The 27,960-nt window shown below is 64.6% G+C and overlaps 2 protein-coding genes across 7 annotated transcripts in view; both read left to right on the top strand.

Annotated features, from left to right (window-relative positions):
• Window positions 1–16,284, top strand: part of PLXNB2 (plexin B2) — a 29,187-nt gene extending 12,903 nt beyond the window's left edge. For 2 of the 3 annotated variants that reach the window (XM_047743475.1, XM_047743474.1), the window contains 35 exons: window positions 2,720–3,806; window positions 4,262–4,444; window positions 4,538–4,666; window positions 5,249–5,349; window positions 5,447–5,573; window positions 5,888–6,041; window positions 6,629–6,743; window positions 6,883–6,991; window positions 7,072–7,173; window positions 7,663–7,755; window positions 8,027–8,108; window positions 8,188–8,348; window positions 8,452–8,600; window positions 8,749–8,857; window positions 8,965–9,101; window positions 9,227–9,397; window positions 9,815–9,944; window positions 10,033–10,260; window positions 10,375–10,551; window positions 10,656–10,795; window positions 10,894–10,994; window positions 11,173–11,402; window positions 11,496–11,677; window positions 12,155–12,221; window positions 12,373–12,519; window positions 13,029–13,185; window positions 13,320–13,420; window positions 13,512–13,596; window positions 13,748–13,902; window positions 13,978–14,138; window positions 14,212–14,359; window positions 14,710–14,774; window positions 14,932–15,007; window positions 15,318–15,392; window positions 15,472–16,284. In XM_047743475.1, coding sequence (XP_047599431.1) covers window positions 2,733–3,806; window positions 4,262–4,444; window positions 4,538–4,666; window positions 5,249–5,349; window positions 5,447–5,573; window positions 5,888–6,041; window positions 6,629–6,743; window positions 6,883–6,991; window positions 7,072–7,173; window positions 7,663–7,755; window positions 8,027–8,108; window positions 8,188–8,348; window positions 8,452–8,600; window positions 8,749–8,857; window positions 8,965–9,101; window positions 9,227–9,397; window positions 9,815–9,944; window positions 10,033–10,260; window positions 10,375–10,551; window positions 10,656–10,795; window positions 10,894–10,994; window positions 11,173–11,402; window positions 11,496–11,677; window positions 12,155–12,221; window positions 12,373–12,519; window positions 13,029–13,185; window positions 13,320–13,420; window positions 13,512–13,596; window positions 13,748–13,902; window positions 13,978–14,138; window positions 14,212–14,359; window positions 14,710–14,774; window positions 14,932–15,007; window positions 15,318–15,392; window positions 15,472–15,576 — 5,526 coding nt within the window. In that variant the 5' untranslated portion in view covers window positions 2,720–2,732 and the 3' untranslated portion in view covers window positions 15,577–16,284. The remainder of the gene's footprint in view (window positions 1–2,719; window positions 3,807–4,261; window positions 4,445–4,537; window positions 4,667–5,248; window positions 5,350–5,446; window positions 5,574–5,887; window positions 6,042–6,628; window positions 6,744–6,882; window positions 6,992–7,071; window positions 7,174–7,662; window positions 7,756–8,026; window positions 8,109–8,187; window positions 8,349–8,451; window positions 8,601–8,748; window positions 8,858–8,964; window positions 9,102–9,226; window positions 9,398–9,814; window positions 9,945–10,032; window positions 10,261–10,374; window positions 10,552–10,655; window positions 10,796–10,893; window positions 10,995–11,172; window positions 11,403–11,495; window positions 11,678–12,154; window positions 12,222–12,372; window positions 12,520–13,028; window positions 13,186–13,319; window positions 13,421–13,511; window positions 13,597–13,747; window positions 13,903–13,977; window positions 14,139–14,211; window positions 14,360–14,709; window positions 14,775–14,931; window positions 15,008–15,317; window positions 15,393–15,471) is intronic. The other variant, XM_047743476.1, reaches the window with a different exon arrangement.
• Window positions 16,285–19,786: 3,502 nt separating this feature from the next.
• Window positions 19,787–27,212, top strand: MAPK11 (mitogen-activated protein kinase 11). Of its 4 annotated transcripts, none has more exons than XM_047739906.1 (12): window positions 19,787–19,858; window positions 23,169–23,298; window positions 23,396–23,454; window positions 23,542–23,653; window positions 23,738–23,767; window positions 23,855–23,902; window positions 23,986–24,100; window positions 24,467–24,538; window positions 24,782–24,861; window positions 25,307–25,385; window positions 25,474–25,647; window positions 25,957–27,212. In XM_047739906.1, exons 1-12 carry the CDS (start codon window positions 19,845–19,847, stop codon window positions 26,034–26,036), a joined length of 993 nt encoding a protein of 330 aa, XP_047595862.1. In that variant the 5' UTR covers window positions 19,787–19,844; the 3' UTR covers window positions 26,037–27,212. The 4 variants fall into 4 exon arrangements, with proteins under 4 accessions (XP_047595862.1, XP_047595860.1, XP_047595861.1 ...); XM_047739904.1 differs by lacking the exon at window positions 19,787–19,858 and adding an exon at window positions 20,593–20,801; XM_047739905.1 differs by lacking the exon at window positions 19,787–19,858 and adding an exon at window positions 20,823–21,191.
• Window positions 27,213–27,960: the final 748 nt, after the last annotated feature.

Here is a 27,960-nt window from a genome sequence, read left to right as displayed (position 1 = left end):
CTTGGGCCCATGGCTCCTTGGGCCCACGTGGGTCTGACTGCTGCTGGGGTGGCCAGGGCTTCGGCCCCGCCCCCGCGCCCCGTCCCCGCCCGCCTGCACTCCCTCCCTGGGTCCCGGGAACATTCCATTCATTCCGGGCTCCAGCAGGCCGGTGGGAGCCGAGAGGGGCGGGGGTCGCGGCGGCCACTGGGGGACGTGGGTGAGTGGGGCCCAGTGGGGGAGGGCCAGCCTGGGCCCGAGGCCGAGGGGCCAGGAGGCCCACGCCCACACCCCCTTCGCCCTCGCAGGCGCCACTCAGTGGACTTTGGGCCCCGGCACGACGCTCAGCGCAGGGGCAGGGGGGATGGGCAAGGGGGCGGGTCCTTGGGCCCTTCCCTTCCGGGGGAGGGACGGGGGAGGGACGGCTGCAGTGACTGTACCCGCGGGTGCCCGAGCCAGCGGCCAGGGCCTAGCGTGCCTGGTTCTGCGCAGTCTCAGGGTCGGGGACAGTCAGGCTCCCCGCCTGGGGACCTCCCAAATGGCACACTCCTCCCTGCTGGAGCCGCAGGGGCAGAAGGGACCCCCACCATTCAGCGGGGTGCCCTGAAGGCCTGGTGAACTCTTCCTGTCCCGAACTCAATCCCCGAGCGTCTCCCTGGCTCTCCTGCTACTGCCCTGCCTTGGGCTGCCTTCACTTCACCCTGGTACTGCCCAGCCTTCTGCCCCAGGCAGCCAGGGGTTCCTTACCAGGTCCCTGCTGTCTCCCTTTCTGGACATCCTCCAGCTCACCCATGGGTGTGGTTGCTGGGGGCCAGGCAAGAGCTTTGCACTCCAGTACAAGGAGGGGCTCTCCGGGGGGGGCGCGGCTGCCCTGCTGAGGGGGCGTCTTCCCCAGCCACTGTGTCTGCTCTGGCTGGAGCCCCGCCGTGACCCTGCGGTAGAGAGGACTTTGTCAGTGCTTGCTTCTTGGTTGTACTTCCTCAAGAGGTTTGAGGAAGGTTGTGGATACTCGGAACGGCAGGATGCCAGGGGGATGGCGAACGGCCACGCTGGGCAGGGGCTTCCTCGTGGCCCAAGCAGAGAAGGACATCAGCTTGACGGAAGACTCAGGGAAGAATCATTCCATCAAACACAGCTTTGCCCGAAGCCAGTGCTCCAGAGAAATGTCTCCTCTGGCCAAGGAGCAGAGCAGATGCTTTTCTGCTTCCCGGGGAGAGGAACAGAACGTGTGGCAAGGCAGGGTGCCGGCAGGGTAGTAGAGAGGCAAGAGCGCGTCCAGGCAGGCGGTGTGTAAGGAGGCCGCAGAGGGAGAACCACTTCCTCCGTGAGCGCAGCGCGGGCTGTTCTGGGGAGTCTGGGAGACCAGGGTGGGTCCCTCCGTCCCTTCTGCCGTCTCTGCCCCACTCAGACGTAGGGAGATGCAAGACGGCCGTACGTGTCATGCCAGTCATGGGCATGCTCAGGGAGGATGACAGCTGTGAGCACTCATGCCCGCATCTGGAGAGGACAGTTTGGGGGTGCCAGCAGAGGGTGGTACCGGGGGGTTCTGATCAGGACAGAGCAGGGTCAGCAAGCTGGGAGGTCTGGGATAGCCCCAAGGTTGAAGAGGCCTAGAGGCAGAATGGCCCTGCCTGAGTTTCCCAGAGATCCCTGTGTCCCTGAGTCGGGGAAAGAGAGCCACATATGCTCTGGGTCCTCTAATTTGGGGACACTGGGTCTCACCATGGCTTTAGCAGCTCATCCCTCATACACATGGATACATGCGCAGGCCTGCATACGTGCGGGAACATCGGAACATGTTCTCAGAGGGACCGCTGCACACTGGCTTGCCCAGCCCCAGCCCTGCAGGCAACGTGCCCCTGTAGACTCCCAGCTCTCCCCCTCTCAGAGAGCTGGTGGGTTCTGGAAACTCCTCCCAGGGTCCGACACCTGAGGGTCTCCTGGGGAGAGGGGAGGCAGGGCAGATGGAACCTGCTGGTTCACCAGAGGGAGCGAGCCCGGAGGTTAGAGGAGGGAGGGCTGGGCTGGTGTAAATGCGTGTGTCAGAAGAGTGTGCAAGTCTTGACCTCGGGCTTGTGAGTTAAGCCATGCCATGTTGGGTGTTGAGATTACTTAAAAAAAAAAAAAAAAGTGTGTATGTGCCTTCACTGACCCACACCTTTGGTTCCTCCTCTTCATCAGCTTCCTCTGTCTCCCTTGAGGTTGACCCGTCTGTGGAAAGTCACCTGTCAGGCAGGGGTGTGCCCTGTGCCCTGTCAACCTGGGCTTGTGCTTGGGGCTCACGGAGCCCCGGGGTCTCAAGGTATGGGGCGGACACATGCGTGAGTGCCCAGACACTGTCTAGAGAGGGGGTGTTCCGTTCCCTGGGAGGTGGGCCTGCAGGTGCTTTGAGACCCAGGAGGTGAGATCATGGCCGTGCTGGGGGCAGCCACCCCTGCGCCTGTCCTACTGAATGGCGGTGGCTGGGCTCTGGTCGGTAGGCTGGGTTATAGGTTGAACCTCTTGAGAAGGACTGGGAGTCGGTCTCTTTGGAGAGGAGGAGGGCAGGTGGGCCTGGCCAGATGTGGAGGAAGGCAGAGGAAGGCCGGGCACTCCTGGCGCGTCCTCTGCGGCCCTGACCCCCATTGGCCTTCGTTCTAGTTTCCCGGGCAGGTCTAGAGAGACCCTCGAGGGGACGCGTCCTCTGCACTGGGTGGCTCCTCCGGGCCCGGGCTCCCCTGACCCTTCTCTCTCCCCCCAGGGTGTGAGGGGTGATGGCTCTGCAGCTCTGGGTCCTGACCCTCCTGGGCCTGGTGGGCACGGGGGTGGGCCTGCGGCCCCGCAGGCTGGACGTCTTCCGCAGCGACACGGAGCTGAACCACCTGGTCGTGGACGAGGCGTCGGGCGTGCTGTATGCGGGGGCTGTGAACACGCTCTACCAGCTCAGCGCAGACCTGCGGCTGCGGCAGCAGGCCACCACGGGCCCGGCCCTGGACAACAAGAAGTGCACGCCGCCCATTGAGCCGAGTCAGTGCCACGAGGCCGTTCAGACCGACAACGTCAACCAGCTCCTGCTGCTCGACCCACCTGGGAACCGCCTTGTAGAGTGCGGGAGCCTCTTCAAGGGGATCTGTGCCCTGCGCGCCCTGAGCAACATCTCCACACGCCTCTTCTACGAGGACGGCAGCGGCGAGAAGTCCTTCGTGGCCAGCAACGACGAGAGCGTGGCCACGGTGGGGCTGGTGAGCGCCACGAGCCCCGGTGGAGAGCGGGTTCTGTTCGTGGGCAAAGGCAATGGGCCCCACGACAACGGCATCATTGTGAGCACCCGCCTGCTGGACCGGGCCGAGGGCCGGGAGGCCTTCGAGGCCTATACCGACCACGCCACCTACAAGGCCGGATACCTGTCCACCAACACACAGCAGTTCGTGGCCGCCTTTGAGGACGGTCTCTACGTTTTCTTCGTCTTCAACCAGCAGGACAAGCACCCGCCCCGAAACCGCACGCTCCTGGCTCGCATGTGCAAACAGGACCCCTTCTATTACTCCTACCTGGAGATGGACCTGGAGTGCCTCGACCCCAGTGAGCCCCAGACCCCGGCCTTCGGCACCTGCTTGGCGGCCTCTGTGGCCGGGCTGAGCGCCAGCAGGGTGCTGTACGCCGTCTTCAGCAGGGACGGCCGGAGCGGTGGGGGGCCCCGCACAGGGCTCTGCCTGTTCCCGCTGGACGAGGTTCATGCCAAGATGGAGGCCAGCCGCAACGCCTGCTACACAGGCACCCGGGACGTGGGCCGTGACACCTTCTACAAGCCCTTCCACGGCGAGATCCAGTGTGGCGGCCATGGGCCGGTATGTGGCCTCAGCACCTTCTCGCAGAGGCTGGGCAAACCTGTGTCCATGTGGGTCTGTGTGTTGCTGCTCGTGGGTGTGTCCCCCCTCCCCTGCTCGGGAGGGCCCGGCGACAGGGTGTGTGTGTGTGACGTGTCACTGTCAGGTCCCACCCGTGGGCCCTGCTTCTTCCTGGTGTCTGCCTCCCTGCCCTCGGCCTAGTCCAGCAGGCAGGTGCTGTTGGATCATGGGGAGAACCGCGGCGTGTTCTCTCCCTCTGGCCTGGGCTCTGGGCGCTGAGCCAGAAAATAGGGAACCTGGTTGTCGGGCATGCATCACTGCCTACCTGGGTGGTGTCCCTGATTGTGGCCCTTGGCCCTGGGGACATGTATGGGGACCGCATGTCCTGGGAGCCCTCGTAGGGAGGGCATCCAGAGCTGGGGGATCTGTGCCCAGAGCTGACCCCTGGTCCACAGGCCGCCAGTGAGAGCTTCCCTTGTGGCTCTGAGCACCTGCCTTACCCGCTGGGCAGCAGAGACGGACTCACAGCGACTGCCGTGCTGCATCGTGGTGGCCTGAACCTGACGGCTGTGGTGGTGACCGCTGAGCACGGCCATGCTGTTGCCTTCCTGGGCACGTCGGATGGCCGGGTCCTCAAGGTGAGACCTGGGCTGGGGCTGGGGCTGGGCTGCTCCCTGGGGGGGCCATCCACGCAAGACCCCCATCTCACACGCCTGCCCTCGCCCCCGCAGGTGTACCTTGCCCCAGATGGCAGCTCTGCGGAGTACGGCTCCATCCTTGTGGAGATCAACAAGAGAATCAAGCGGGACCTGGTGCTGTCCCCAGATCTGGCCTTTCTCTACACCATGACCCAGGACAAGGTGGGCCTCTGCAGCCCCTGGGGGAGGGGCATCGGTGGTCCAGGCCACTGTCAGAAGCCTGGAGAGGTGCGGAGGAGGATGGGAAGAGTTCCTGTGGGCGTGTTAATCCCGTGTCCCCCTAGTGCCTTCCTTCTGTCTGAAACTCATTTTTGTCTGTGGCCCTGCCCCAGTTCCATTCTGACAGAAGGGGCCTGTGCAGCCCTGTGAGCTCAGACAGAGCTCATGCGCGAGGCCCCCCAGTCCACTGCGGGGGCTGGTATAAGAGCCCTTCAAGTTGGTATTGGGAGTACCCAGGTTGGCCCGGTTTCTCTCAGGGGAGTGGGTAAAGGGCCTGAGCTGGCACGGGGAGGGACCACAGCTGGGACCCCACATTATCCTGGGCCGACGATAGCCACAGGGCAGGCCCACCAGAGCCTGGAGGGCAGCTGCTTCTGGACCCTCGCCAGTAAGCCTTGCACTGGTATCAGGCTTCTAAAGCTCAGAGAGAAGGTGGGGTCAAGCCTATGACCCCAGGAATAGCCGGGCCAGAGAGCCAGGCCCTCGTGGCTGCTGTTGTCTCACTCACCGTCCTGTTGCCCTCAGGTTTTCCGGTTCCCCGTGCAGGACTGTCTGAGCTACCCAACCTGCGAACAGTGTCACAGCTCTCAGGACCCCTACTGTGGCTGGTGCGTCATCGAGGGACGGTGAGTGCCCAGGACTCCGGGGGTCTCAGCCCTGCCCCGGGGGGCCTGGGGGTGTGGCTGACAGGGCCCAGGACTGAAGCTACCCCCTGCCCCCTAGATGCACCAGGAGGGCCGAGTGCTCACGGGCCGAGGAGAGCGGCCACTGGCTGTGGAGCCGGGACAAGTCCTGTGTAGCCATCACCGGGGCCCAGCCACAGAACATGAGCCGGCGTGCCCAGGGGGAGGTGCGTGGTGCGGTGGGGCAGGGCCCTGGTGCTGGGCAGGGGCGGGGCTCCTGCTGGCCTGGGGCTGTTGGGTCCACAGGGAGAACCGCGGCGTGTTCTCGCTCTCTCTGGCTTGGGTTCTGGGCGCTGAGACTGAGGACAGGGAGCCTTTCCTTTGTTGGGTTCCCTGGCCCCTGTGACCTGGGGGGCCCCGTTCCCGGTGCGATGGAGTCTTTTCCAAGGGATCAGCGTATGCACACACAGGAGTGCTGGAGAGCAGGACGTGCACAGGCACCCTGTGAGGAGAGGTCCTCATGTGCCGCGCCCTTCCCCAGGTGCAGCTGACTGTCAGTCCCCTCCCGGTCCTGAGCGAGGAAGATGAACTGCTATGCCTCTTCGGTGACTCGCCTGCACACCCGGCCCGCGTGGAGGGGGATGCCGTCATCTGCAACTCCCCACATGCCATTCCTGACACGCCACCCGGCCAAGGTGAGGCCCCCATGCAGCTGCTGGGTGGGCACCTCTGGTCCCAGCGGTGCAGCCTGAGGCTGAGGCACCCCTGCCTCGGTCGATTGAGGTGGAGGGCTCTGGAGCCGTGGGAGAGGGGACCTTGTGCTCTTGGCACCACAGGGGTGCCCAGCTTTGGGCTTTGCTGTCCAGGCAGAGGCCCCTCACGCCTCCCCAGCCCTGTCTGGCCTGAGATGGCTGGGGCTCTGAGGACAGCTCACTGGTGTAGGCAGGGCCTGGAAGGTTCACTGGTGTAGGCAGGGCCTGGAAGGTGCACTGCCCCAGACACTGAGGAGCCACGAGCCTTTGTGCCTACAGGGACAGAGAGAGGGTAGAGGAGCACAGAGCCCTGGGAGTCGGCCCGGAGCCGAGATCTGAGAGCATGGGCAGGCCTGGCTGAGCCCAGTGCGAGTCACAGACCAGGGATCTTCCCGCTGGGCCTGTGGGAGCTCTGATGGGGCGAGGGTTTGGCTGCAAGGCCCCATGCCCACTTGCCCTGCCCCCGCCCTGCCAGCCTCACCCTGTGCGCTGAGGCCCCCACCTGATGCTGCCCTGGTGTCTGTCCGCAGACCACGTGGCCGTGAACATCCAGCTGCTGTTCAGACACGGCAGCGTCTTCCTCACGTCCCACCTTTACCCGTTCTACGACTGCCGGGAGGCCATGAGCCTGGCGCAGAACCTGCCGTGAGTGTCTTGCTGGCCTGGTGTGCCTGTCGCCCGGTCCCCGCTCTGGGCCCTTCACCGCCCCCTCCCCCGGGGCCCCGTGCACCCCTCGCCCAGCCCCCACCACGGGCCCCGCACTCCTCACCGCCCTCTCTCCCAGGTGCATCTCCTGTGCAAGCAACCGCTGGACCTGCCAGTGGGACCTGCGCTACCACGAGTGTCGGGAGGCCTCCCCCAACCCGGAGGAGGGTATCGTCCGCGCGCACATGGTGAGGGTCCTGCACACTGTGCGGGAGCTGCGTTGCTTGGCCGTGGCCATGCGGCCCTTGACCAGCTTTCTTCTCTCCAGGAGGACAACTGCCCCCAATTCCTGAACCCCAGCCCACTGGTCATCCCCATGAACCACGAGACGGATGTAACCTTCCAGGGCAAGAACCTGGACACAGTGAAGGTGGCAGGGGCTTGTGGGGTGCTAGCCTGGGGACAGGGCCTGCCCGATGCAGATGTGCCTGGGGGCCCAGCAGGGGCCATGGGGGCTGGTGGAGTGTCCATGGGGCTCCTTCAGAGCATTTTCCTGCAAAACCAAAATCCAGGTGTCTGGTGCACCTTTGAGTTTTCCTGGGCTTGGGATCCGGTACACAAGGGAGGTGCTCCAGGTGTGTCTGAGGACAGAAGGCAGCAGAGAGGCCAGAACGTGGTGGCATTCGAATGGGCCTTCAGAACATAGAGAGCAGGAGACAAGTGGGTTTCGAGCTGGGCGTGTTGAGTGGCTGGGACGCTGCTTGGTTGGGGGGAGCGGGCTGTGCTCTGGGTCTCAGCAAGACGGGCATGTCCGGGAGCAGCCGGGTAGTCAGCCCGATGGATAGCCGTGGGGCACAGAGAGGGCTGGGATGGTAGGATGGGAGGTCTGTCTGGGGGTCCTGACCACACCACCTTGTAGGGGTCCTCTTTGTACGTGGGCAGTGACCTGCTCAAGTTTGAGGAGCCGGTGAGCACACAGGAGCCAGGAACCTTCTTCTTTCGGACCCCAAAGGTGCGGCTCCCAGGGCAGGCAGGCCAGGCTGCTGGATCCCGAGGAAGGGTCTTGGGGGCGCAGGCGGGGTAGGGGTGCATGGGGGCTGGGGGCACCTTGGAACGTTTGTGTGTCCTCCCACGTCCCTGCAATCAGAGTGATCATTATCTCTCTGAGGCTGCAGCTTCCTCCCCCTGGAGGCCTCCCCTGCCCCTCAGCTGTGGGGGGAATACGTGGTCCAGACCCAGGGGTGGGAGCAGGGAGTACAGCGGGTCCCTACGTGTCCCTCCAGCTGTCCCACGACGCCAACGAGACACTGCCTTTGCACCTGTATGTCAAATCCTATGGCAAGAATGTGGACAGCAAGCTCCAGGGTAGGTGGGGCGGGCCGCGGGGGTGGCCGGGGAGCAGGAAGTAGGCGACGCCCCTGACGCCTAGCTGCTTCGTTCACAGTTACCCTCTACAGCTGCTCCTTTGGCCGCAGCGACTGCAGCCTGTGCCTGGCGGCAGACCCCGCGTACAAGTGTGTGTGGTGCCTGGAGCAGGGCCGCTGTGTGTATGAGGGCCTGTGCAGCAACAGCACCTCCGAGTGCCCGCCGCCCGTCATCACCAGGGTGAGCCCCTGCACCTGCCCGGCGGGGAGGACCTCGGCCTGGCCACTGCCCCCGCCCCTCCTCCGCCCGAGTGGCTGGGTCAGCTGGGCTCCGCCAATTCCAGATCCATCCTGAGACGGGCCCGCTGGGCGGCGGCATCCGAGTCACCATCCTTGGGTCCAATTTGGGGATCAGAGCAGAGGATGTCAAGAGGGTCATTGTGGCGGGCCAGAACTGTGTCTTTGAGCCGGAGCGTTACTCCGTGTCCACACGGTGAGTGGCTGGCCTGCAGTCTGGGCAGCGATGGCTGTGCTGGGGCACAGGTGACCGGGTGGTTGGAGGAGGATGGGAGGCAGACATGCATGGGTGCCCAGGATGTGCACACCCACTGCGGACTGTCCTGCCTTGTCTGGGAGTCCAGGATCGTGTGCGCTGTCGAGGCAGCCCCGGAGCCCATCACCGGGGGGGTCGTGGTAAATGTCAGCGGGAAGCTGGGCCACTCGCCAGCCCACGTCCAGTTCACCTACCAGGTAGGGGCCTGGCCTTTTGACCTGGAGGGTTGTGTGTTGACATGGGGTGGGGTGGGTCGCGTCCCAAACGCCCTAGCCCGATCCGAATGCATCCGTTGCCCTTCTAGCAGCCCCAGCCTCTCAGCGTGGAGCCAAAGCAGGGGCCCCAGGCAGGGGGCACCACACTGACCATCAGCGGCACCCACCTGGACACAGGCTCTGCAGAGGACGTGCGGGTGACCCTCAACGACGTCCCTTGTAAAGTGTGCGTGTCACCTGCGGGCTGGGGCTCTCTGGCCCTCAGTCTGGCCCGGAGTGGGCAGTGGAAGTAGCCTGATCTGCTCACCCCCTGGCCTGGGCCTGGGATTGACAGTGCCCCCCCCCAACTAGGACACAGTTCGGGGGCCAGCTCCAGTGTGTGACTGGCCCGCAGCCTGTGCTGGGTGAGATGCCGCTGGAGGTTTACTATGGCGGCTCCCGGGTGTCCAGCCCTGCTGTTGTCTTCACGTACCGCGAGAACCCAGTGCTTCGGGCCTTTGAACCGCTGCGAAGTTTTGTCAGGTGTGGCCTCCTCTCCTCCCCGGGGACAGTGGTGCCAGCCAGGGGACCCCACCCCAAACCCACCCCTTCCGCTACTTCCCAGGAGTCCTCTGCCCACTAGGCTCATGAGGACGTCATGGGGCCAGTCCATCAGAGAACCCACTGCACCCCCAGATCTGCTTCCTCCTAGAAACCCATGTGGGCAGGCCCCGCCACTTCTGACAAGCAATGGCAGTGCCTGCGGTCCTGTGCTCAGAGCTTGTCCCCCCCACCCTATCTCAGAGCTGCATGAATACCCCAGAACAGAGAGGGGTCGGGGCTCCGGGCCCTGCCCTCTCCCAGCCAACCCACTGCGTGGCCGGAATTTGGGTGGGGGAGCTGGCTCGCCACGCCGGGCCCGCTCAGGCGCTGCCCCCCCCCCCCCCCCCCCGTCCCCAGTGGCGGCCGCAGTATCAACGTCACGGGGCAGGGCTTCAGCCTGGTGCAGAGATTCGCCATGGTGGTCATAGCCGAGCCCCTACAGTCCTGGCGGCGGCGGCGGGAGGCCGGGCCTCTGCAGCCCGTGACGGTCAGTCCTGGTGTTGGCTCTGCTCCGGCGTGGCCCCCTTGGGAAGTGCGGGGTGGGACGGGGCTGACGGCCTGGCCTTGGCCTGCAGGTTGTGGGCACGGAGTACACGTTCTACAACGACTCCAAGGTTGTGTTCTCGTCCCCCGCGGTCCCTGAGGAGCCCGAGGCCTACAATCTCACGGCCCTCATCCAGATGGATGGGCACCGGGCCCTGCTCAGGACCGAGGCTGGTGCCTTCGAGTACGTGGCCGACCCCACCTTTGAGAACTTCACAGGGGGAGTCAAGAAGCAGGTCAACAAGCTCATCCACGCCAGGGTGAGGACTGGCTGCTGCCCGGGGGTCGGGGAGGCGGCTGGGGGTCTGGGCCAAGTCGGCCCCGGTGGCCCTGCCTCCCTCCCAGTCACTGTGTCGTCCCCCCGACCCCCGCAGGGCACGAATCTGAACAAGGCAATGACGCTCCATGAGGCCGAGGCCTTCGTGGGCGCCGAGCGCTGCGTCATGAAGACGCTGACCGAGACGGACCTGTACTGTGAGCCCCCAGAGGTGCAGCCGCCCCCGAAGCGGCGGCAGAAGCGGGACACGACCCACAACCTGCCGGAGTTCATTGTGCGTGCGGTCGTGCGGGTGCCGCTGGGGCGGGGCGGGCCCGATGCCGGTCGGTTCTCTGGAGGAGCCGCACCTGGCCCTGCTGAGCCTGCCCTGCCTCGCAGGTGAAGTTCGGCTCCCGAGAGTGGGTGCTGGGCCGTGTGGAGTACGACACAAGGGTGAGCGACGTGCCGCTCAGCCTCATTCTGCCGCTGGTCATCGTGCCCATGGTGGCGGTCATTGCCGTGTCTGTCTACTGCTACTGGTGAGCCCCTCCGGCCGCACACCCAGCACAACACACAAGCTCCGAGCCACCAGGTGGCCTGAGCCAGGCCAGGCCCTGTTACCTCCCTGTGCCCGCAGGAGGAAGAGCCAGCAGGCGGAGCGCGAGTATGAGAAGATCAAGTCCCAGCTGGAGGGCCTGGAGGAGAGTGTGCGTGACCGCTGCAAAAAGGAGTTCACAGGTAGGGTTGTGTGGCCGGGGCAGGCAGGATCCTCAGGCTGCCTGGACCCCGGAGTCCCCAAGGACACCTCTTGGAGACTGGGACGCAGGGAGGACGTTCTTGAAAGAAGCTACATTGGAAAGGCAGAGGTGGGCGGGGTGGCCCGCGGCTGGGATGCCTCACCCTGGTCTCCCCTCAGACCTGATGATCGAGATGGAGGACCAGACCAACGACATTCACGAGGCAGGCATCCCCGTGCTGGACTACAAGACCTACACCGACCGCGTCTTCTTCCTGCCCTCCAAGGACGGCGACAAGGACGTGATGATCACAGGCAGGCTGGACATCCCGGAGTCACGGCGACCTGTGGTGGAGCAGGCTTTGTACCAGTTCTCCAACCTGCTCAACAGCAAGTCCTTCCTGGTCACCGTGAGTGGGGCCGGTCCACAGGGCGGCTTGGGGAGGGCCAAGCGGAGACCGGGCTCAGGTGCTCATGGAGGCTTTGCCTGGCGACCCTCGCAGTTCATCCACACCCTGGAGAGCCAGCGTGAGTTCTCCGCCCGCGCCAAGGTCTACTTTGCGTCCCTGTTGACCGTGGCGCTGCACGGGAAGCTGGAGTACTACACAGACATCATGCGCACGCTCTTCCTGGAGCTCATGGAGCAGTATGTGGTGGCCAAGAACCCCAAGCTGATGCTGCGCAGGTGTGCGGGCTGCGGGGGTGTGGGCGGGGCGCATACCGGATGGATGGTGGAGGCGCGGGGCACGTGGATGGCTGGGGGCAGGGCCTGCGTGCAGGGTGGGTGGCCACGGGGTTGGTCCGGGTGCACCGATGGCAGTGTGGGCGGGGAGGCGGGGGCGCGTGGATGACGGTGGGGACGGGGTGGGGGCACGCGGAGGGCAGTGGGGCGGGGCGGGGGTTACCCCAGTACCTGGGCTGCCAGCAGATGCAGGCAGTGCAGATAGGGAGGAAGGACGCGTGAGTCTCTGCCGGTCCCCTGGCGTCAGCTCTTGGGATGGGGTGGACGGTGAGGAGTCCAGCACTAGGGTCACTGTAGGCTGCGTGCCAGCGTTCTGACGGGACCCAGGACCTGGATGCGTGTGCTGTGGGTGCCTGGAGGAGCAGGCTGGGCCCAAGGGCACTGAGGGATCCCTAGGGAAACACCTCTTGGCCCCTGCAGGTCTGAGACGGTGGTGGAAAGGATGCTGTCCAATTGGATGTCCATCTGCCTCTACCAGTACCTCAAGGTGGGCTGCAGGTGGCCTGACCAGGGTGGGGGAGGAATGAGGTGGTGCTCTCCCCGCCCTCCCATCACAGGTCCTCCTGCCTGTGTAGCAGCTCCCATGGGTCTGGCATGGTCATTCCCACCCATGGCTGAGCTGCCCTTTGTCATCCCAGGACAGTGCCGGTGAGCCTCTGTACAAGCTGTTCAAGGCTATCAAGCATCAGGTGGAGAAGGGGCCAGTAGACGCTGTGCAGAAGAAGGCCAAATACACCCTCAATGACACGGGGCTGCTGGGGGATGACGTGGAGTATGCGCCCCTGGTGAGCCCGGGGGCCGGGGAGCTGGGGCGGGGCTTAGAGACTGCTCTCAGTGGCGCTGGGCTCTGGGCCCCGCCGCAGTCCCAGAAGCTGGATGGTGTTGGGGGACTCACGTGGGCCCAGCTGAGTTCGGACAGGGGTTGTGGATCCCCCACAGTTGTCTCTAGAGAGAGGCTCTGTGTGTCCTGGGCACCTGGGTCTGCCCCAGGCCTGTGTGGGGCCTGGGCGTCTGCGTGTGCCGGGTGGTGAGCTTGTGTGCACAGGTGGGAGACAGCGTGGGGCACGTGATGCCCGGGAGCCAGCCAGTCCCTGTGCTGCTCTGTTCTTTGTCCTGTGGAGCCCGGGCTTGGGACAGGGCCAGGCCACGCTACCCTGGGTGCTCTAGGGGCTCAGAGCTAGCCCTGCTCTACCTGATAGTGTGGCCGTGGGGGACCCCAGAGGCTGCTTCCACACTGGTGGCTGGTGAGAGCAAGAGCCCCCATGCTGGCTCTTCACCCTGTGTCCTCCGGCAGACGGTGAGCGTGATCGTGCAGGATGAAGGGGCCGACGCTGTCCCCGTCAAGGTCCTCAACTGTGACACCATCTCCCAGGTCAAGGAGAAGATCATTGATCAGGTGTACCGGGCGCGGCCCTGCTCCCGCTGGCCCAGGGCTGACAGTGTGGTACTTGGTGAGCAAGGTCCTTGTGTTCCCTGGAGAGGGGTCCTGCCCTCAGAGGCCGGTTGGGCAGGGGGCGTGTCGGGATAGCCCCAGGGAGCTGGGTTCCAGGTGCCGGGCTCCAGGTGCTGGGCTGTGTCCTTCCAGAGTGGCGTCCTGGGTCTACAGCCCAGATCCTGTCAGACCTGGACCTGACGTCTCAGCGGGAGGGCCGATGGAAACGCATCAACACGCTGATGCATTACAACGTGAGTGCCAGTGGGGGGCGGGGGGCGCTGGGCGCAGGGAGGGCCTGGCTCCTTGCCTTGCGACACCCGCCCTCATGACCGCGTGCCCCAGGTCCGGGACGGAGCCACTCTGATTCTGTCCACTGTGGGAGTCTCTCAGCAGCCTGAGGACAGCCAGCCGGACCTGCCCGGGGAGCGTGAGTACCCCCACCCCCGCTTCTGCCCCGGGCTCCTGTGGGCTCTGGAGGTCTGTGTGGACCAGTGCCCACCCTGTGCCGCCATGGCCGGGTGGGGGCTGCTGAGCTCCAGCCCTCGTCCTTCAGCACCGCTCCTCTCTCCTCTCCCCAGGCCATGCCCTCCTGGAGGAGGAGAACCGTGTGTGGCACTTGGTGCGGCCGACGGATGAGGTGGAGGAGGGCAGGTCCAAGAGGGGCAGCGTAAAGGAGAAGGAGCGCACCAAGGCCATCACGGAGATCTACTTGACCCGCCTGCTGTCTGTCAAGGTGGGCGCCCAGGCCCACGGGCGCGCGTGGTGGGGCGGTGCGGGGGGCAGTGCTGAGCGCCTCCCCACCCTGCAGGGCACCCTGCAGCAGTTTGTGGACAACTTCTTCCAAAGCGTCCTGGCACCCGGGCTCGCCGTCCCGCCGGCGGTGAAGTACTTCTTTGACTTCCTGGACGAGCAGGCAGAGAGGCACGACATCAAGGATGAGGACACCGTCCACATCTGGAAGACCAACAGGTGGGCACTGCTCCGTCCCGCGGCCCCCTTGCCCCTGGCCTCAGCCGCCCCTCACTCCGCCGCTCTGCCTCAGCTTGCCGCTGCGGTTCTGGGTGAATGTCCTCAAGAACCCGCATTTCGTCTTCGACGTCCATGTGCACGAGGTGGTGGACGCCTCCCTGTCCGTCATCGCCCAGACCTTCATGGACGCCTGCACGCGCACGGAGCACAAGCTGAGCCGCGTGAGTGGGCGCCGTGGGCCGCTCTGGGGGGCTGCGGCCCAGGACACCGGAGGGTGGGTGGAGCCAGGCCCCGGATGTGGCTGTGGCTGGAGGGCCCGGGATGCTGTGCTGGCGCTGGGCTGAGGAGGGGGGGGGGAGGCTCCCTGCGGTGCGTGGGCTCGGGAGAAAGGGAGGCGGACAGCCTGGGACGCCCCTGCTCCGCCTCATGTGGGAGCCCACAGAATCCGAAGCTCCCCCTGACTGGGGCTGGGCAGGGGTGGCTCCCCGGTCGGGCCTGTGTTCCCCACTCCCCTTCTTTTCTCTGTTGTGTGTCGTGCTGAGCGGCTGGGCGCCTGGCTCTGTCCCCGCAGGACTCCCCCAGCAACAAGCTGCTCTACGCCAAGGAGATCTCCACCTACAAGAAGATGGTGGAGGAGTGAGTGCTCCCTGCCCCCAGCCAGACCCAGGCCCCCAGCCCTGACCCCGCCCAGTGGGCCCCGGGGCGTGGTTCAGGCCTGTGACTGGGAGGGGCCCTGCAGCCCCCAGGACCCATGGCCGCACCCCTTCCCTAACCGTACCCCACACCCTTGCAGCTATTACAAGGGGATCAGACAGATGGTGCAGGTCAGCGACCAGGACATGAACACACACTTGGCAGAGATTTCCCGGGTAAGAGGAGACGCAGGGGCTGCAGCAGCTGACCCTGCCCCGACAGAGCCACCCTGCCCTTCCCCTGATGCCCCCGCCGTGTGGGGCAGGAGGCTGTCCTTGGCAGGGCAGTGGCCAGGTGGGCTGCCCCCTACGTGGGACCGCTGTGCCCTGGGGAGAGGGCTGTGTGAGCAGTGTGCCTGTGTGGATGGGGGGGTGTGCCCCTCTGTGGCGGTCCCACATCCCTCCGACACGCCCAGGACCCCGTGTATCTGTAGCCATCTCTTCCTGCACGCTGGGTCACGGTCCCCTTCCGTCCCTGTGCCCCCAGGCGCACACAGACTCCCTCAACACCCTGGTGGCCCTGCACCAGCTCTACCAGTACACGCAGAAGTACTATGACGAGGTACGGGGTGTCCTCCGGGGGAGGCAGTGCTTGAGAGGTCCCCTTCCCTGGCCTGCGCTGTGACGTGGCCTCCCCTCAGATCATCAACGCCCTGGAGGAGGATCCCGCCGCCCAGAAGATGCAGCTGGCCTTCCGCCTCCAGCAGATCGCGGCCGCGCTGGAGAACAAAGTCACAGACCTCTAACCTCTGACCTCTGCCACTGCTGCCTCTGGGCACAGGTGCGTGAGGCCCATGTCAGGCGTCGGGCAGCCCCTGGAACCTGAGGCCCAGTGGTGAGGCCCTTCCCTTTCACCAGCAGAGGAGGAGCCCCCGGGCGTCCACGTGTGGGTGCCTGCGGGTGCCCTCGCCTTGGCGTCTGGTGGCTGTAACGCCCTTCTCCTGAGCCACAGCGCCCGGCAACCTCCGGCACCAGCCCCCCCGCAGCACCAGCATCGGTGTCTGTGTCACACCTCCCAAGCGATTCGCGAACGTGCCTTACGCCCCTGGCGCTGCGCTGGATCGTGCCTGAGCACCAGCAGCCGCCTCAGATCCTTGGGTTTGGCCTCCTGGGGGTGTGCTGGGAGTGCCCATGGCCCTCAGGGCCTAGCGCCCAGATCGTGTCTGTCTGCCCCACCGGGGCAGGAGAAGTAATGCGGTACTCGCCTTCCTGACCTCAACTGGCCTGTCCTGTGGGGCGCGGGCTCTCCGGGTGGACTGCCTGTCCCGGGCCCCACCTCCAAGGTCAAGCTGGACGTCAGACGTCGAGGCCCAGGTGCCTGTCAGACAGGCTGTCCTGGAGGCCCTGGCCAGGTCTGAGGGGTCCCTGCAGCGCCACCTGGACCATCCTCACCCCCACCCCCTTTTGTAAATTTTGTTAATTATAAATCAAATACAATTGTTTTTTTCACTCTGCTGGTTGGCTGGTTTCCTCCTGGGGGCCGCAGACTGGTGGCTTGCCTCTCCCGCCCCGCCCTTCCCAGGCCTGTCCTGCTGAAGGTCTCTCTGTGGACACTGGCCCAGGTGGGCAGGGGGCTCCTCTGGGCCACCAGGGTGGCAGTGGGGACAGGAGAGTGCGCCCCGGAGTGCGCCACACCCTCCCTGCCCCGCCCCCCTGCTCTAGGCCTGGGTCACGAGGTCTGGATCTGGGAAAGGGGCTAACAGAGATTCTGGAACAGGTTGGCTGCAGAGGGGGAGGTGGGGAGGGTCGGCTGGGATTGGGTGGATCCTGCGCCATCTGCTGGCAGGACAGCCCTCGCCCGTCTTCCTTAGGCTGAGTGACAGGTCCTGTCCCCGGGATGGGTAGGTGTGGCTTGGGCTTACTGTCCGGACCCTGAGCTCCCAGAGAGGGTGTCCTCTTTTCTAAGAAGGGGTACTTCACAGACATGGTCCAGCCAGAACACATTAAGTCACTGCTGCGTGCAGACCCCAGCACACACTGGCATGCCTCTGGGAGAGAGGGCCTGTGTCCCCCTCCTCAGGCTGTGGGGCCATTAGGGTCAGCTCTGTGGTCCCAAGAACAGCTCCAGGATGACTTAGGGCATAAGTAAGGCTGAAAGGCCATGTAAGGGAGAGTGAGGGTACCTTTGCCCATGCCTGAGGGAAGGGGTTGTCTGAGATTCTGGTGGAGGAAGGGGTTTGCTCCCAATCCCTGTGTTGCATGCAGGGGTGCAGCAGTGAGATGTCCAGCCCCACAGCTGCTGGGCACACATACATGTCCAAGCACACACAGCATCAGCATGTCCGGCCGCTTCATTCGATAAATACACACTGTTCAGAGCCTGCCCCAAGAGAGAGCTCTTTTGCTTCAAGGACACCCCCCAGCAGAAAGGGGAATTTGTGATCCAGCCAGCTTCAGGTAAGGCTGGGTCCAGGTGCTCACACGTTTCCATGTGTCTGAACTCTTCCCAGCATACGCTGCTATGTCCTCGGATAGTGGGGACGCTGCTGACAGGCAGCCCCAGACTCCATCTCCTCCACTCGGGGCATGGCTGTGGCTGGGGATAGGCCGGGCCTTGATCATGAGCCCCAGGTGCACAGGGGGCAGCCCCACTCAAGCCACGTGGAACAGGTGTGGATATCTCCCATAAGGAAGGGGTACTAGGCAAACAACTGACACCCCCATCCCAGGACCCCAAAAATGGCATGGTTATGACCCGTGCTAGGTTCCCCCAAGATTCAGCTGTTCAGAAGCAGGGGGAAAGTGCTAAGCTGCAGATGCCTGGGGCAGGGAGGTGGGAACCTAGAGGCCTGGCTTCCAGATTGGACATCCACAAGCCACTCTTCCCTCCCTCCCCATACTGGACAGGACAGCCAGGCAAGAGCTGAGTCACTGAGGACCCCTATATTCTGTGAAGCTTGGAGAGGGAGGGATGCAGGTCACAGAGATGGGGTTACCTTCCTTGGAGGACAGGAGTGTGAAGGGATCCAGGGGGGCTGTCCTATCATGGGGCCAGTGAAGGGTAGACACTGGGCATGCATGTTGGGGTGCAAGGCATGGTGGGGGAGGACAGGCCAGCCTCAAGTATTCAGGATGCTGACAGACTGAGGGGCGACCCGCCCTCCTATTTCCACTTCCCCATTTCCTCCTAATGTGGGGATCAGGGGGTCAAGGATGGGAGGAAGCCACACCCAACCTCAGTGACCTTCCAAGTTGCAGAAAACAGCCCAAGACCGTGCACTGCTTGCTAAACAGCATGAACCCCACCCCACCCCCGCCCATCCCCTGGCCCCTATGACAGGACCACAGTAGGAAGTTCCTTCTGACCTCAGAAGTACAGCCAAGAGACCAGCAAGTGGCCAAAAAAGGGTGGCCTGGGCCAGTGGAGGGGAGAAGTGGACATGGAGATGAGGAGTGCGGTCTTGATTTTCACGGCTACTCGTGAATCCCGGGGGAGGGGGGGCTCAAGGGAGCTGGGGATGAGGGTCCTGAGGCCCTGGGGCTGATGTCTGGGGAGGAAGCTCTTCTGCCTGGGTTCCCCACTTGTGCCTGCTCACACCTGAGGCACCTGCCGCCCCCCACCCTGCTGCTCTCCCCTCCAAGCCATCACCTTCTCCAGGCTCAGGCCTCTCTCACCCAGACCACGCAACAGTTGTTCTGGACCTGGTGGCCAGGGTTGTGCTGTGAACATGTCCAGCAGGGCTCCCTATCAGCCTGAGAACAAAAATGACATCCCTGCCATGGCCCCACATAGCCAGCCACAACCCCCCAGCCCAGCCACCATACTTCTCTGTGCCCCAAGTCAAGCTCAGTCCTGGAGAAGGAGGACTGTGGACGCTTGGCCCAGCTCCACCCGTGTCCCCTCTCCAGGGGACTTCCTGACCTGTCCCGCCCTGTGTCCTCTCCCCACTGTAACCACCCAGGAAACCCCCTAGTTGTGGCTCATCAGTATTACAACCGCGACCCTCCCCAGAAGGCGGCTTGGCCAGGGTCCTGGGGACCAGGTGGGCACCCGGGGATGAATCATGACCGAGGGTCTCTGCTGGGCCTGACCGCGAGGAGGGGCCCGGGCTCCCCTAGGGGCGGCACAACCCCACCCCTCCGGCCGGGGCGGAAGGGCGGGGCCTATCGCCAAGGGAACCTCCCGGGCCCCGCCCGCCCGGCACAAACAAAGGCCGCCCCCCTTACCCCGGCCGCGCTGTCAGCGCCCGCTGCCCGCTGCCCGCTGCCGGACGAGCCTCCTCTCCGGCCTTAGCTGAAGCTCCACGGACCCCGCACAGAATCCCAGCGCGCCTCAGCCGGCCCGGGAAACACAGCGCAGGGCGGGGACTGCCGAGGAGGCGCGGAGTGGGGCGGCTGTGGGAGGGGACACCGGTGTCCTCACCCCAACACCGCCCGGCCTACACCGGCTCCTAGAGGGGAAACTGAGGCTGGGGACGGCTCGGGACTTGGCCGAGGTCGTGCAAGGCTGGTTGGTGCGACTGGGACTCGGCCGACACCACAGTCCGGGTTCGCTGGGTAGTTACGTTTGCCTGGTACTGCGTCGACATGTTTTGTTTTAATCTGGCTGCCAATATTTGAAAATCAGGACATTTCCCATAAAAACTCAAGCTTTAGTTTGTTTGGAAGAGGAAGAAGATCGGGCAACAGCCCGACTGCCCACTTTCCTGGGAGACGCAGCCCCCCCCCCAGCGCTCTCCCGACACAGAGGGCCCTGGGACACCTGTCACGGGGACAGCGCTGTCTCAGCACACTTTTAAGGGGGAAGTGACGATGCGCGGGCCCCGAGCGCTAGACAGATGCGGGGAGGCCTTCTTGCTGGAACGAGGAACATTGCCCCGTGAGGAATCAACCTCCCAGGCCGCGAGAGGACGCGAGGAAACCTGTCGTGCACTGAGGAGGAGCTGCGGTTACGTAGCTGAGGAGCCCCCCAGTACCTAGAAAAGTCAGGGTGGGCTTCCTGGGAGAGGTGACAATTGGGGAACGGGGTTAGAAGGAGGAAAGGCACCAGGAACCAAGAAAGACCCATTTGGAGATGGCCTTTTATGGGTACCGCCCCTCAAACGCCCCCCACACACACCGGTGCCGCCGCTGTCCCTGGTCCTGACAGGGCTGGTCCCCAGGCCTGACCGAGGCGGGAGGCCGCTACCGGTCCACGGAAGGTTACCAGGTGACGAACCGCACCGCCAAGGCCGCAGCGGCCTCCGAGAGCAGGAAGCCCGGCGAGCCCGGGATCTAGGGCGCGTCCATCTGCCCACCCCACAGGGAGGCCTATCTGACCAAGTGTCCAGTTTTTCTGTAGTGATGAAAGAAATCTCTGCGCTGGCTTCTTCGATTTGGAGGGTTCGCCTTCATTTCAGAGGGAGCAGGCTGGTGGGGAGTCTCGCGCAGGGCCCGGAGCAGGGGGTGGGAGAGGAGGAATGCGTGCACCGGAGGTGCAGGCTCGGGTGCCGGCAGGGGAGGGTGCGGGGAGCAGAGGCTGGTGAGAGGCGGTGGCGTCCTGGATGGGGCGGTGCCCGGCCGAGCACAGATTGCGGGCGGATACTTGGGGAAGTGCGGACCCCAGGAGGTAGAGGCGGGCGGGGCGGCGAGCTGGACGCCGGCCGTCCCTCCCCCAGCGCGGGCGCAGCGGCCCCGGCCGAGCCCAGGAGGGGACCGCAGGGCTGGTTTCCGCCCGGCCGCCGCCAGGCAGGGGCAGGAAGCCGCGCGTCTGTCCCCGCGCACCACCCACCACCCACCACCCCCCGGCCCCGCCCCGCGCCGCCGCCCGCCGCCGCCTCCTCCCGCCGCCCTCCGTCCTCTCGGCTCCCGCTCCCGCGCGGGGCGGGGGCGGGGGCGCGGGGCGGGGCGCGGGCCAAGCGGCAGCCGCTTCGGACATGTCGGGCCCGCGCGCAGGCTTCTACCGGCTGGAGCTCAACAAGACCGTGTGGGAGGTGCCGCAGCGGCTGCAGGGGTTGCGCCCCGTGGGCTCCGGCGCCTACGGCTCGGTCTGGTAGGGGCGGCGGGGAGAGCGGGGAGGTGCGGGCGGGACTGAGCGCGCGCCCCCTCCCCTCCCTCTGCGAGGTGCCGGCAGGAGGGGCCTCGCCCCGCCTCCGCCCCCGGGCCTTTCACGGATCCCTGCAATGAATGGGGGGTGGGGGGCGTGAAGGAAACTTTCCCACCCGGCGCCGTTCGGGTTTGGGGAGAGGGGTCGTTCCTCCGTCCCGTCCCAGCCGGAGCATCCCCCACCAGGCCCAAATCCTGCGGCGTCACAGTCGGCGAAAGGGCGGGTCTCTTGCGCCCCTAAATGTGCAAGCATGCGTCTAGGTTGGCCCCCCGCCCCCCCATTCCCTCCGTCAAAGGTCTGGCATCCCTGGGGTCTGGCAGATGCCCAGGTACTACGGTGGGTAGTTTTGTTCGCCAAAGGAAAAGCCTAACTTGGGGGAGGGTAGGATCCCTCCCCTTAGAATGGCCTCAAGCTCCATGGCGGGTCCTGCCCCTCCCCTGTTTTCCAAAGGGTCTCAGACTCTGGCCAGGGCTTAGGCCTGAGCGAGATGCCTACCATCCCCCTACAATACTTGTGGGGGTCTAGACCCCAGTCCATTTTTTTGCCCTAACCAAGGGAGCTCAGACCACAGCCCCACAGTTGGGCCCTGGGGCTCAGACAGAGCATAGTCTGGGATGGGAGAGAGGGTCAGGATTTGGGTGAGGCCTGTGTGGGTTTGGGGAGGGTCTAGGGGTCTTAGAGTAGGATGGTTGTAGGAAGTTGGTTGCAGGTGACATAATGACGGAATGAGTGAGGATGTGGGTATTGAGCGGTGGCCCCCCAAACCCAGTGGGGTCATTACAGAGGCCTGAGCCAGGTGGCTGCTGTCCACTGAGGGAGTCTTGGAGGTGGGGAGGCCAGAGCCCCTAGGGATGGGGCGTTGCTCCTGGCTCTGACAGAAAGTTAAGACTGGGACTTCCTGAAGCCCCCAGAGGTCCAGTGCTGGAGCCTGGACCAAGGGTTTCTGCCCACCCCCCATCTCTTGTCATTGGCCCGCTTGTCAGAATCGTCGGGCTGGCCATCTCCTCCATCCCAGCCTCAGGTCTCTGTCTTCATCTCTAAGACCTCAAGGGTGGGAAGAGGGTCAGGATAATGCATGAGTGGTCCCTGGGGAATATAGAGTCCTTGCTGGAATCACCTTGGGTCTAGAATCACCTTCTGGGAGTTCCTAGAGAGTATCAAGCTCCCCAAAGGAGGCCTGGGTCCCCCACTGCACTTAGTTGATGGTGACCAGTGCAGGTGATTGCCCTCTCCTGGGCTCCTGTGTTCTCCTGATGAAGCTGATGCCCCCGTGCCAAATTCCTGTCACTCGACTGTGCCGAAAACTGGGCAAAAGGATCCGCTGCCCGCATGAGCGGACATTCCCCTACCTGCCTCCCCAGAAGTGACAGACCTTTCCCCACAGGCCACTGGGGGGGAGGGGGTGGCGTGGATGCCCCAGGCACCTAGCTAGCTTTCCTTCACCACCACCTGGGCCCATGGGCTTCCCAGGTGCTGCAGACACTGCTCCCAGGGCTGTGTAGACCCCACTCATTGCTGGGGGAAGCAGCATACTAGAGAGTGGAGGTAAAGGGAGAGGGAGGGAAGGAGTGAGCATCAGGGAGAGGAAGCAGTCTGTGTGAAGGCATGGATAGCTCTTAGCAGGGCTCCAGTGTTGGGCCAGTGGGACTCCGGGGTGTGGGGGGGCAGCCTTTGCATTTGAAGCTGATGCCTGTGGGCCTTGTGTCTCCTGTGAAGAGCAGATGCGTGGGCATCGGGACCTCTGGGGAAGGGGGTGGGCCAAGGGGAATGTTCCGTGGGTCCAGATCCTACATATTGTCCGGTTTCTCACTCTTAAAAATAATAACGCGGTAAACACCTTTGGCCAGTTTTTCCTCTGTATTTTGACTCTTCAGAGGTGTTGGGTACCCAGGAGCTTTGAAGGTGGCTCTGGAACCCTGCCGGGGGGCCTCCTGGAGCCATGAGTCAATAGGGGAGCCAGAGGACTGTTTGGGGGTGAAAAGGGATGGTTTAGTAATGGCTGTTTTCCTGACCTGGTTGGTGGAGACTCTCCCTCAGCCCCAAGCCGAGTTGGGGAAGAAGATCCAGGTTAGGACTCCCTGGTGGGGCAGGCCCGGCCCCTGTGGGTGGGAGGGTGGGCTGCCCCTTGAAGGAGCAGGCCCCAAACAGGCACAGAGGAGAGGCTTTCTGGGTGCCGGTGTCGTCGTGTCCCATCCCCCAGCGGCCGTCTGAGCAAGTGCGGGGGCGGGAAGAAGAGACCCCACGGGAGCAGGGGCGGGGCGCGGGGCGCGCCGCCGGGCCCCCACCGCGCCGCCTCACTCCCGCCGGTTGCAGCTCGGCCTATGACGCGCGGCTACGGCAGAAGGTGGCGGTGAAGAAGCTGTCGCGACCCTTCCAGTCGCTGATCCACGCGCGGAGAACGTACCGCGAGCTGCGGCTGCTCAAGCACCTGAAGCACGAGAACGTGAGCGGGGCGCGCTGGGCGGGTCCGCCGGGCGGCCGGGGCTCCCGGGGCGCGCAGCACACAGGGCGCGTCCAGTCCTGACTCCCGCCCCACGCAGGTCATCGGGCTGCTGGACGTGTTCACGCCGGCCACCTCCATTGAGGACTTCAGCGAAGTGTGAGCGGCCGCCCGCGGGGCCACGGAGCGGAAGCGCGTTGGGGGTGGGGGGAGGCTGCGTCTCGGTGCTGACCCCCCCCCCCCCAGGTACCTGGTGACCACCCTGATGGGCGCCGACCTGAACAACATCGTCAAGTGCCAGGCGCTGAGCGACGAGCACGTCCAGTTCCTGGTTTATCAGCTGCTGCGCGGGCTGAAGGTGGGCGCCGCAGGGGCGGGCACGGGGCGCGGGGCGGCGGTCAGAGCCTGACCCTGCCCCCGCATCCCCCTCTCCCTCTCGCAGTACATCCACTCGGCAGGGATCATTCACCGGGTAGGTGCGGCGGAAGGGTGCGGGCCGGGGCTTCTGCAGGCCCCGCGCAGGGGCCCCTCCTGCGCTCACGCCCCGCCTGCCCTGCAGGACCTGAAGCCCAGCAACGTGGCGGTGAACGAGGACTGCGAGCTGCGGGTGAGCGGCCTGCAGGTGAGGGGCCTGCCCGGCTGCGGAGGGGTCATCCGGGGAGGTGCTGACAAGCCTGGTGGTCGCTCTAGATCCTGGACTTCGGGCTAGCCCGCCAGGCTGATGAAGAGATGACCGGCTATGTGGCCACTCGCTGGTACCGGGCCCCCGAGATCATGCTGAACTGGATGCACTACAACCAGACAGGTGACATCCGCTGGCCGGGCAGGTGTGCGGGGTGGGGCCAGGGTGGGGCCAGGGTGGGCTGCTGTAATCACACCAGGGCCTGGGGACTGACGGCGGCGGGTACAGGGCCAGGAGCCCAGGCCCCTGGGGTGGTGTGTGTCAGTCTTGGAGGACAAGCATTCAAAAATGGACCACAGAGGGGCCAAGCACCGTGGGTCCTGGGCTAACTCTTCCCCCTCCCTAGCGTTGTACTTAGAGGAGTAAGGGGTCTGCTGTCTGAGGGCCTGGGTGCAACGGAGAGCCCACTGTGCACAGTCTGGGCAGCTCCCTAATTCTCAGAAGGGGCCCTTGGGGAGGGTGGACTGATGGAGCCTCCTTCCCCAACAGTGGACATCTGGTCTGTGGGCTGCATCATGGCTGAGCTGCTCCAGGGAAAGGCCCTCTTCCCAGGAAGTGACTGTATCCTTGGCCCAGGTGTGGGAGGAGGGTGAGCCAGGAGTCCCTTGTGCTGGGTGGGGCGCAGGGGAGGTGGGCACTGGCCCTTTCTGGCTGGCCTTGCCTTCTCTGCCCCATGCGGGGCCCCCTTGGGCTCGCTGACTCCAGCTGTAGGAGAGCAGGTTTTGGGTAGCGCCCCAAGGTCTGGGATCTGGGGGCCTGGGAAGGGTCTATTCCTGGCCAGTGGGCATTTCCTCAGCTGGACAGACATCGACCAGCTGAAGCGAATCATGGAAGTGGTGGGCACACCCAGCCCTGAGGTTCTAGCAAAGATTTCCTCAGAACACGTGAGTCGCTAGCTGCCCGCTCTCTCTGCTGACCCAGCTCCTGGGCACTCCAGAGGAAGGGCCTCTGTGGGAAGAGACTGGGAACCATGCGGGATATCTGGGTCATGGTGGACTAGAGCCCAAGGCAGGTGCTTGAGCCCTTCAGGGAGAAACAGGTGAACAGGGAAGACATTCCCGGCACGAGGACAGTGAGGGTACAGTCTCAGCACTGACAGACAGTGCCTTTGCCAAGGACAGTGGGGTGCTCCGGGCATCGGGAGCCAGGTAAGCCGCTGGAGCCACCGCATCCATGGTGGCAGGGGCCTTCTGGTGTGTGCGGACTCTGGTCCAGGCCTGTCAGAGCGGGTGGGTCTGGGGGTTTGTCTCAGCAAGTCCCTGCCTGGCTTTGGGCAGGAGGGGGCCAGTGTGTGAGCTGCCCCCTCAGGCCCTTCCTGTGTGCCCCCAGGCCCGGACCTACATCCAGTCCCTGCCTCCCATGCCCCAGAAGGACCTCAGGAGCATCTTCCATGGGGCCAACCCCCTGGGTGAGGATGGGCTCTGGGGCTGGGCTGGACTCCCCGTCTGGCCCTAAGCGCACGGCTGACCACCCCCTTCCTATGGACCGCTCCATAGCTGTGGACCTCCTGGGAAGGATGCTGGTGCTTGACAGCGACCAGAGGGTCAGTGCGGCGGAGGCCCTGGCCCATGCCTACTTCAGCCAGTACCATGACCCCGATGATGAGCCTGAGGCTGAGCCCTACGATGAGAGTGTTGAGGCCAAGGAGCGCACTGTGGAGGAGTGGAAGGGTGAGAGGTGGGGCCCAGGGTCAGGGGTTGGGCAGTAAGAGAAGTGGAGCCAGGGGCCTGAGTTTCCTGTTTCCTGCTGGAAGCATCCCACTCCTCCCCAGAGTGGTTCCCACGCTGCCCGCGCTCCTGGGGCTGGGCTCTGTCCAGCAGAGGCTTGGGGCAGCACAGGGCCCGCTCTAGAAGGAAGCCCCCTGGGGCCGAGACTGCCCTCAGGATGGTGGGCCCGGGCTGGGCAGCTAGCACCGGACAGTCAGGTGGGGGCTGTGGGCCAGTGACGGCTCGAATTCAGCCTTTCCCTTCACTCCCTAGAGCTCACCTACCAGGAAGTCCTCAGCTTCAAGCCCGCAGAGCCACCGCAGTCTCCCAGCAGCCTGGAGATTGAGCAGTGAGGACACGTGCCTGCTGGCCCCTGGGACTGGAGGACGGGCAGGAGCATGCCGGCCCGCTTCCGCAGCCTGCTGGATTCCCACGAGGGCTTCCTCCCAGCACCACTGTGGCCGGCACCCTGAGCCTAGCTGGGGCTCCCTTGCCTGCACGCTGCCCGTCGTGGGCAGTCTGTATGCATGTGAACGCACAAGAGTGTGCATGGGTGCAAGCCACGAGTGCAGGCGTCCAGACAGAGCACCCTGGACTTCCTCAGTTCTCTGCCTCCTCCCAACCACCTGGGTCTCCCATAGGACCTCATCTGGATGCCTTGGGGTTCCCCGGGGAATATGTCTGTCTCCAAACCTCCTCAGTCCCAGAGGGCTGTCTCTGGAGGGCATGGTGCCCTGGGGCCAGGCCCTCTGGAGACTGAAGGGAGGGTCTTGGTTGTCAGAGCCTCTCAACCTGGAAGGGGCGGCTGTCCTGGGAAATGCTGAGACCCTGAAGGTCTGAAAGCTGAGACCGTCACCACGTATCAGATGAGAAGACCATCCTGGAGCCCCGTGTTCCCCTGGGCCATATGTGGCACGCGCATACTAATGCTCCCGGTACTGACATGTCAAGGCGCGTGTGAATCTGGGGGGGCCTGAGAGCCAGCTGCCGTGAGCAGCTGGGAGCCTGAAGTGAGGTGCCTCTGCTGTTACTTCCCTTCCATGCCAGGGGCTCTGGTGGACAAGGGGCAACCAGGGAACAAAAGCCAGGGCTTTCTCCTGGAGTGTGGGGGTTGCAGCAGACATGAAGAGGTGGTTGGCACAGGGGGTTCCAGGCTTGATGCTGGTGGTGGGGGGGAGGGGCACACCCCAGTGTGCCCTTGGATTCAGACCCTGACCTTGGCCAGCAGCTGATGAAGAAGCCTCTGCCTGCTCTTGCTCTACCTCTGCCCCCCCTCCGGCCCTGCAGCTGAGCCCTGGACTGTTCTGCCCTCTGGGTCTGCTCGCCTCCTCCCTTCTTCCAGAATGGAGCTGGTACAGTAACCTGTGGACATGACCCTGCTCAAGATGTTGGGGGTGTGGGTCCCCCAGCGAGGGTCTTCTCTTTGAGGAGGTGGTGTCCCGTGTGTCAGGTGGTGACTCCCCACCTTGCAGAGGTCTCAACGTCAAGTGCCTGCACCGGGGTTTCACAATAAAGGGGGTTCTCTCCCACTCAGCTTGTGTCCCGAGGCCCTGCTGCCTGGAGCGGGGAGGTGGGAGCTGGATCTGCGCCTCATACTCCCAGCTGCTCTGACCCCACCAGTCGCCAGTTGGACAAGCAGCCATATTCAGCCCAGCACCCTCCCTGCTCCTGGAGAGCCGAGGGCCATGGTTGGGGGGCGGTGGCTGGGTGAGTTCTGGGCCCAGGCTGGTAGGCTCTGATCCAGGACAGGGCTTGAGGCAATCCACAGATCAGCCCACTGCCCTGGGTGGGGGGAGCTCCCTGGGCAAGCTCAGCTTCTGGTCTGGTTGCAGCTTTGCCCCTTCTCTCAGTGGTCAGGGAAGCTGCTGGTGGACAACCAGGGCTCCCTGAGAGCAAAGGCTTGTCCCGCCCCTGAGCTGGGTAAAGCGGGGAAAGTAGCTTTCCTTTCCTTCCTGTTTAAGGGGAGAGAGGGCCACTCTAGCCCTCAGGATGTCCACCGAGCTCCTGCTGCTGACCGTGGCTCAGGAGGAAGAGCACTGGCCTCAACAGGGATAGGGCAGAACTTCCCTTGGATGGGGCATCTGTGCCCTTGCCCTGGGCCTTGGGGGTGGAGATCTTCTAGGAGCCCCACCAGGGGCTGGTCAGTGTAGCTACAGGGCCTCAGGTCCTGGGGAATGGGAGCAGAGCTGGGACATGCCCTGTGTGGGGAAATCTGCCAGACCCCTGGGCCCCACCATAAGTTAAGTGAGCCAGCTAGGGGCTTCCTGGAGGAGGCAA

The sequence above is a fragment of the Lutra lutra genome, chromosome 8 (assembly GCF_902655055.1).
Source record: "Lutra lutra chromosome 8, mLutLut1.2, whole genome shotgun sequence".
Lineage (NCBI taxonomy): Eukaryota > Metazoa > Chordata > Mammalia > Carnivora > Mustelidae > Lutra > Lutra lutra.
The sequence above is the reverse complement of the archived record's forward strand: the minus strand, read 5'-3'. Positions and strand labels throughout refer to the sequence as shown.

Bases quoted from the DNA above. Each gene is read 5' to 3' on its own strand.
- MAPK11 (XM_047739904.1), top strand. From the start codon at position 20,686: ATGTCGGGCCCGCGCGCAGGCTTCTACCGGCTGGAGCTCAACAAGACC. The intron at 24,539-24,781 runs GTATCCTTGGCC...TCAGCTGGACAG, and splicing joins CCTCTTCCCAGGAAGTGACT to ACATCGACCAGCTGAAGCGA. The intron at 24,862-25,306 runs GTGAGTCGCTAG...GTGTGCCCCCAG, and splicing joins CAAAGATTTCCTCAGAACAC to GCCCGGACCTACATCCAGTC.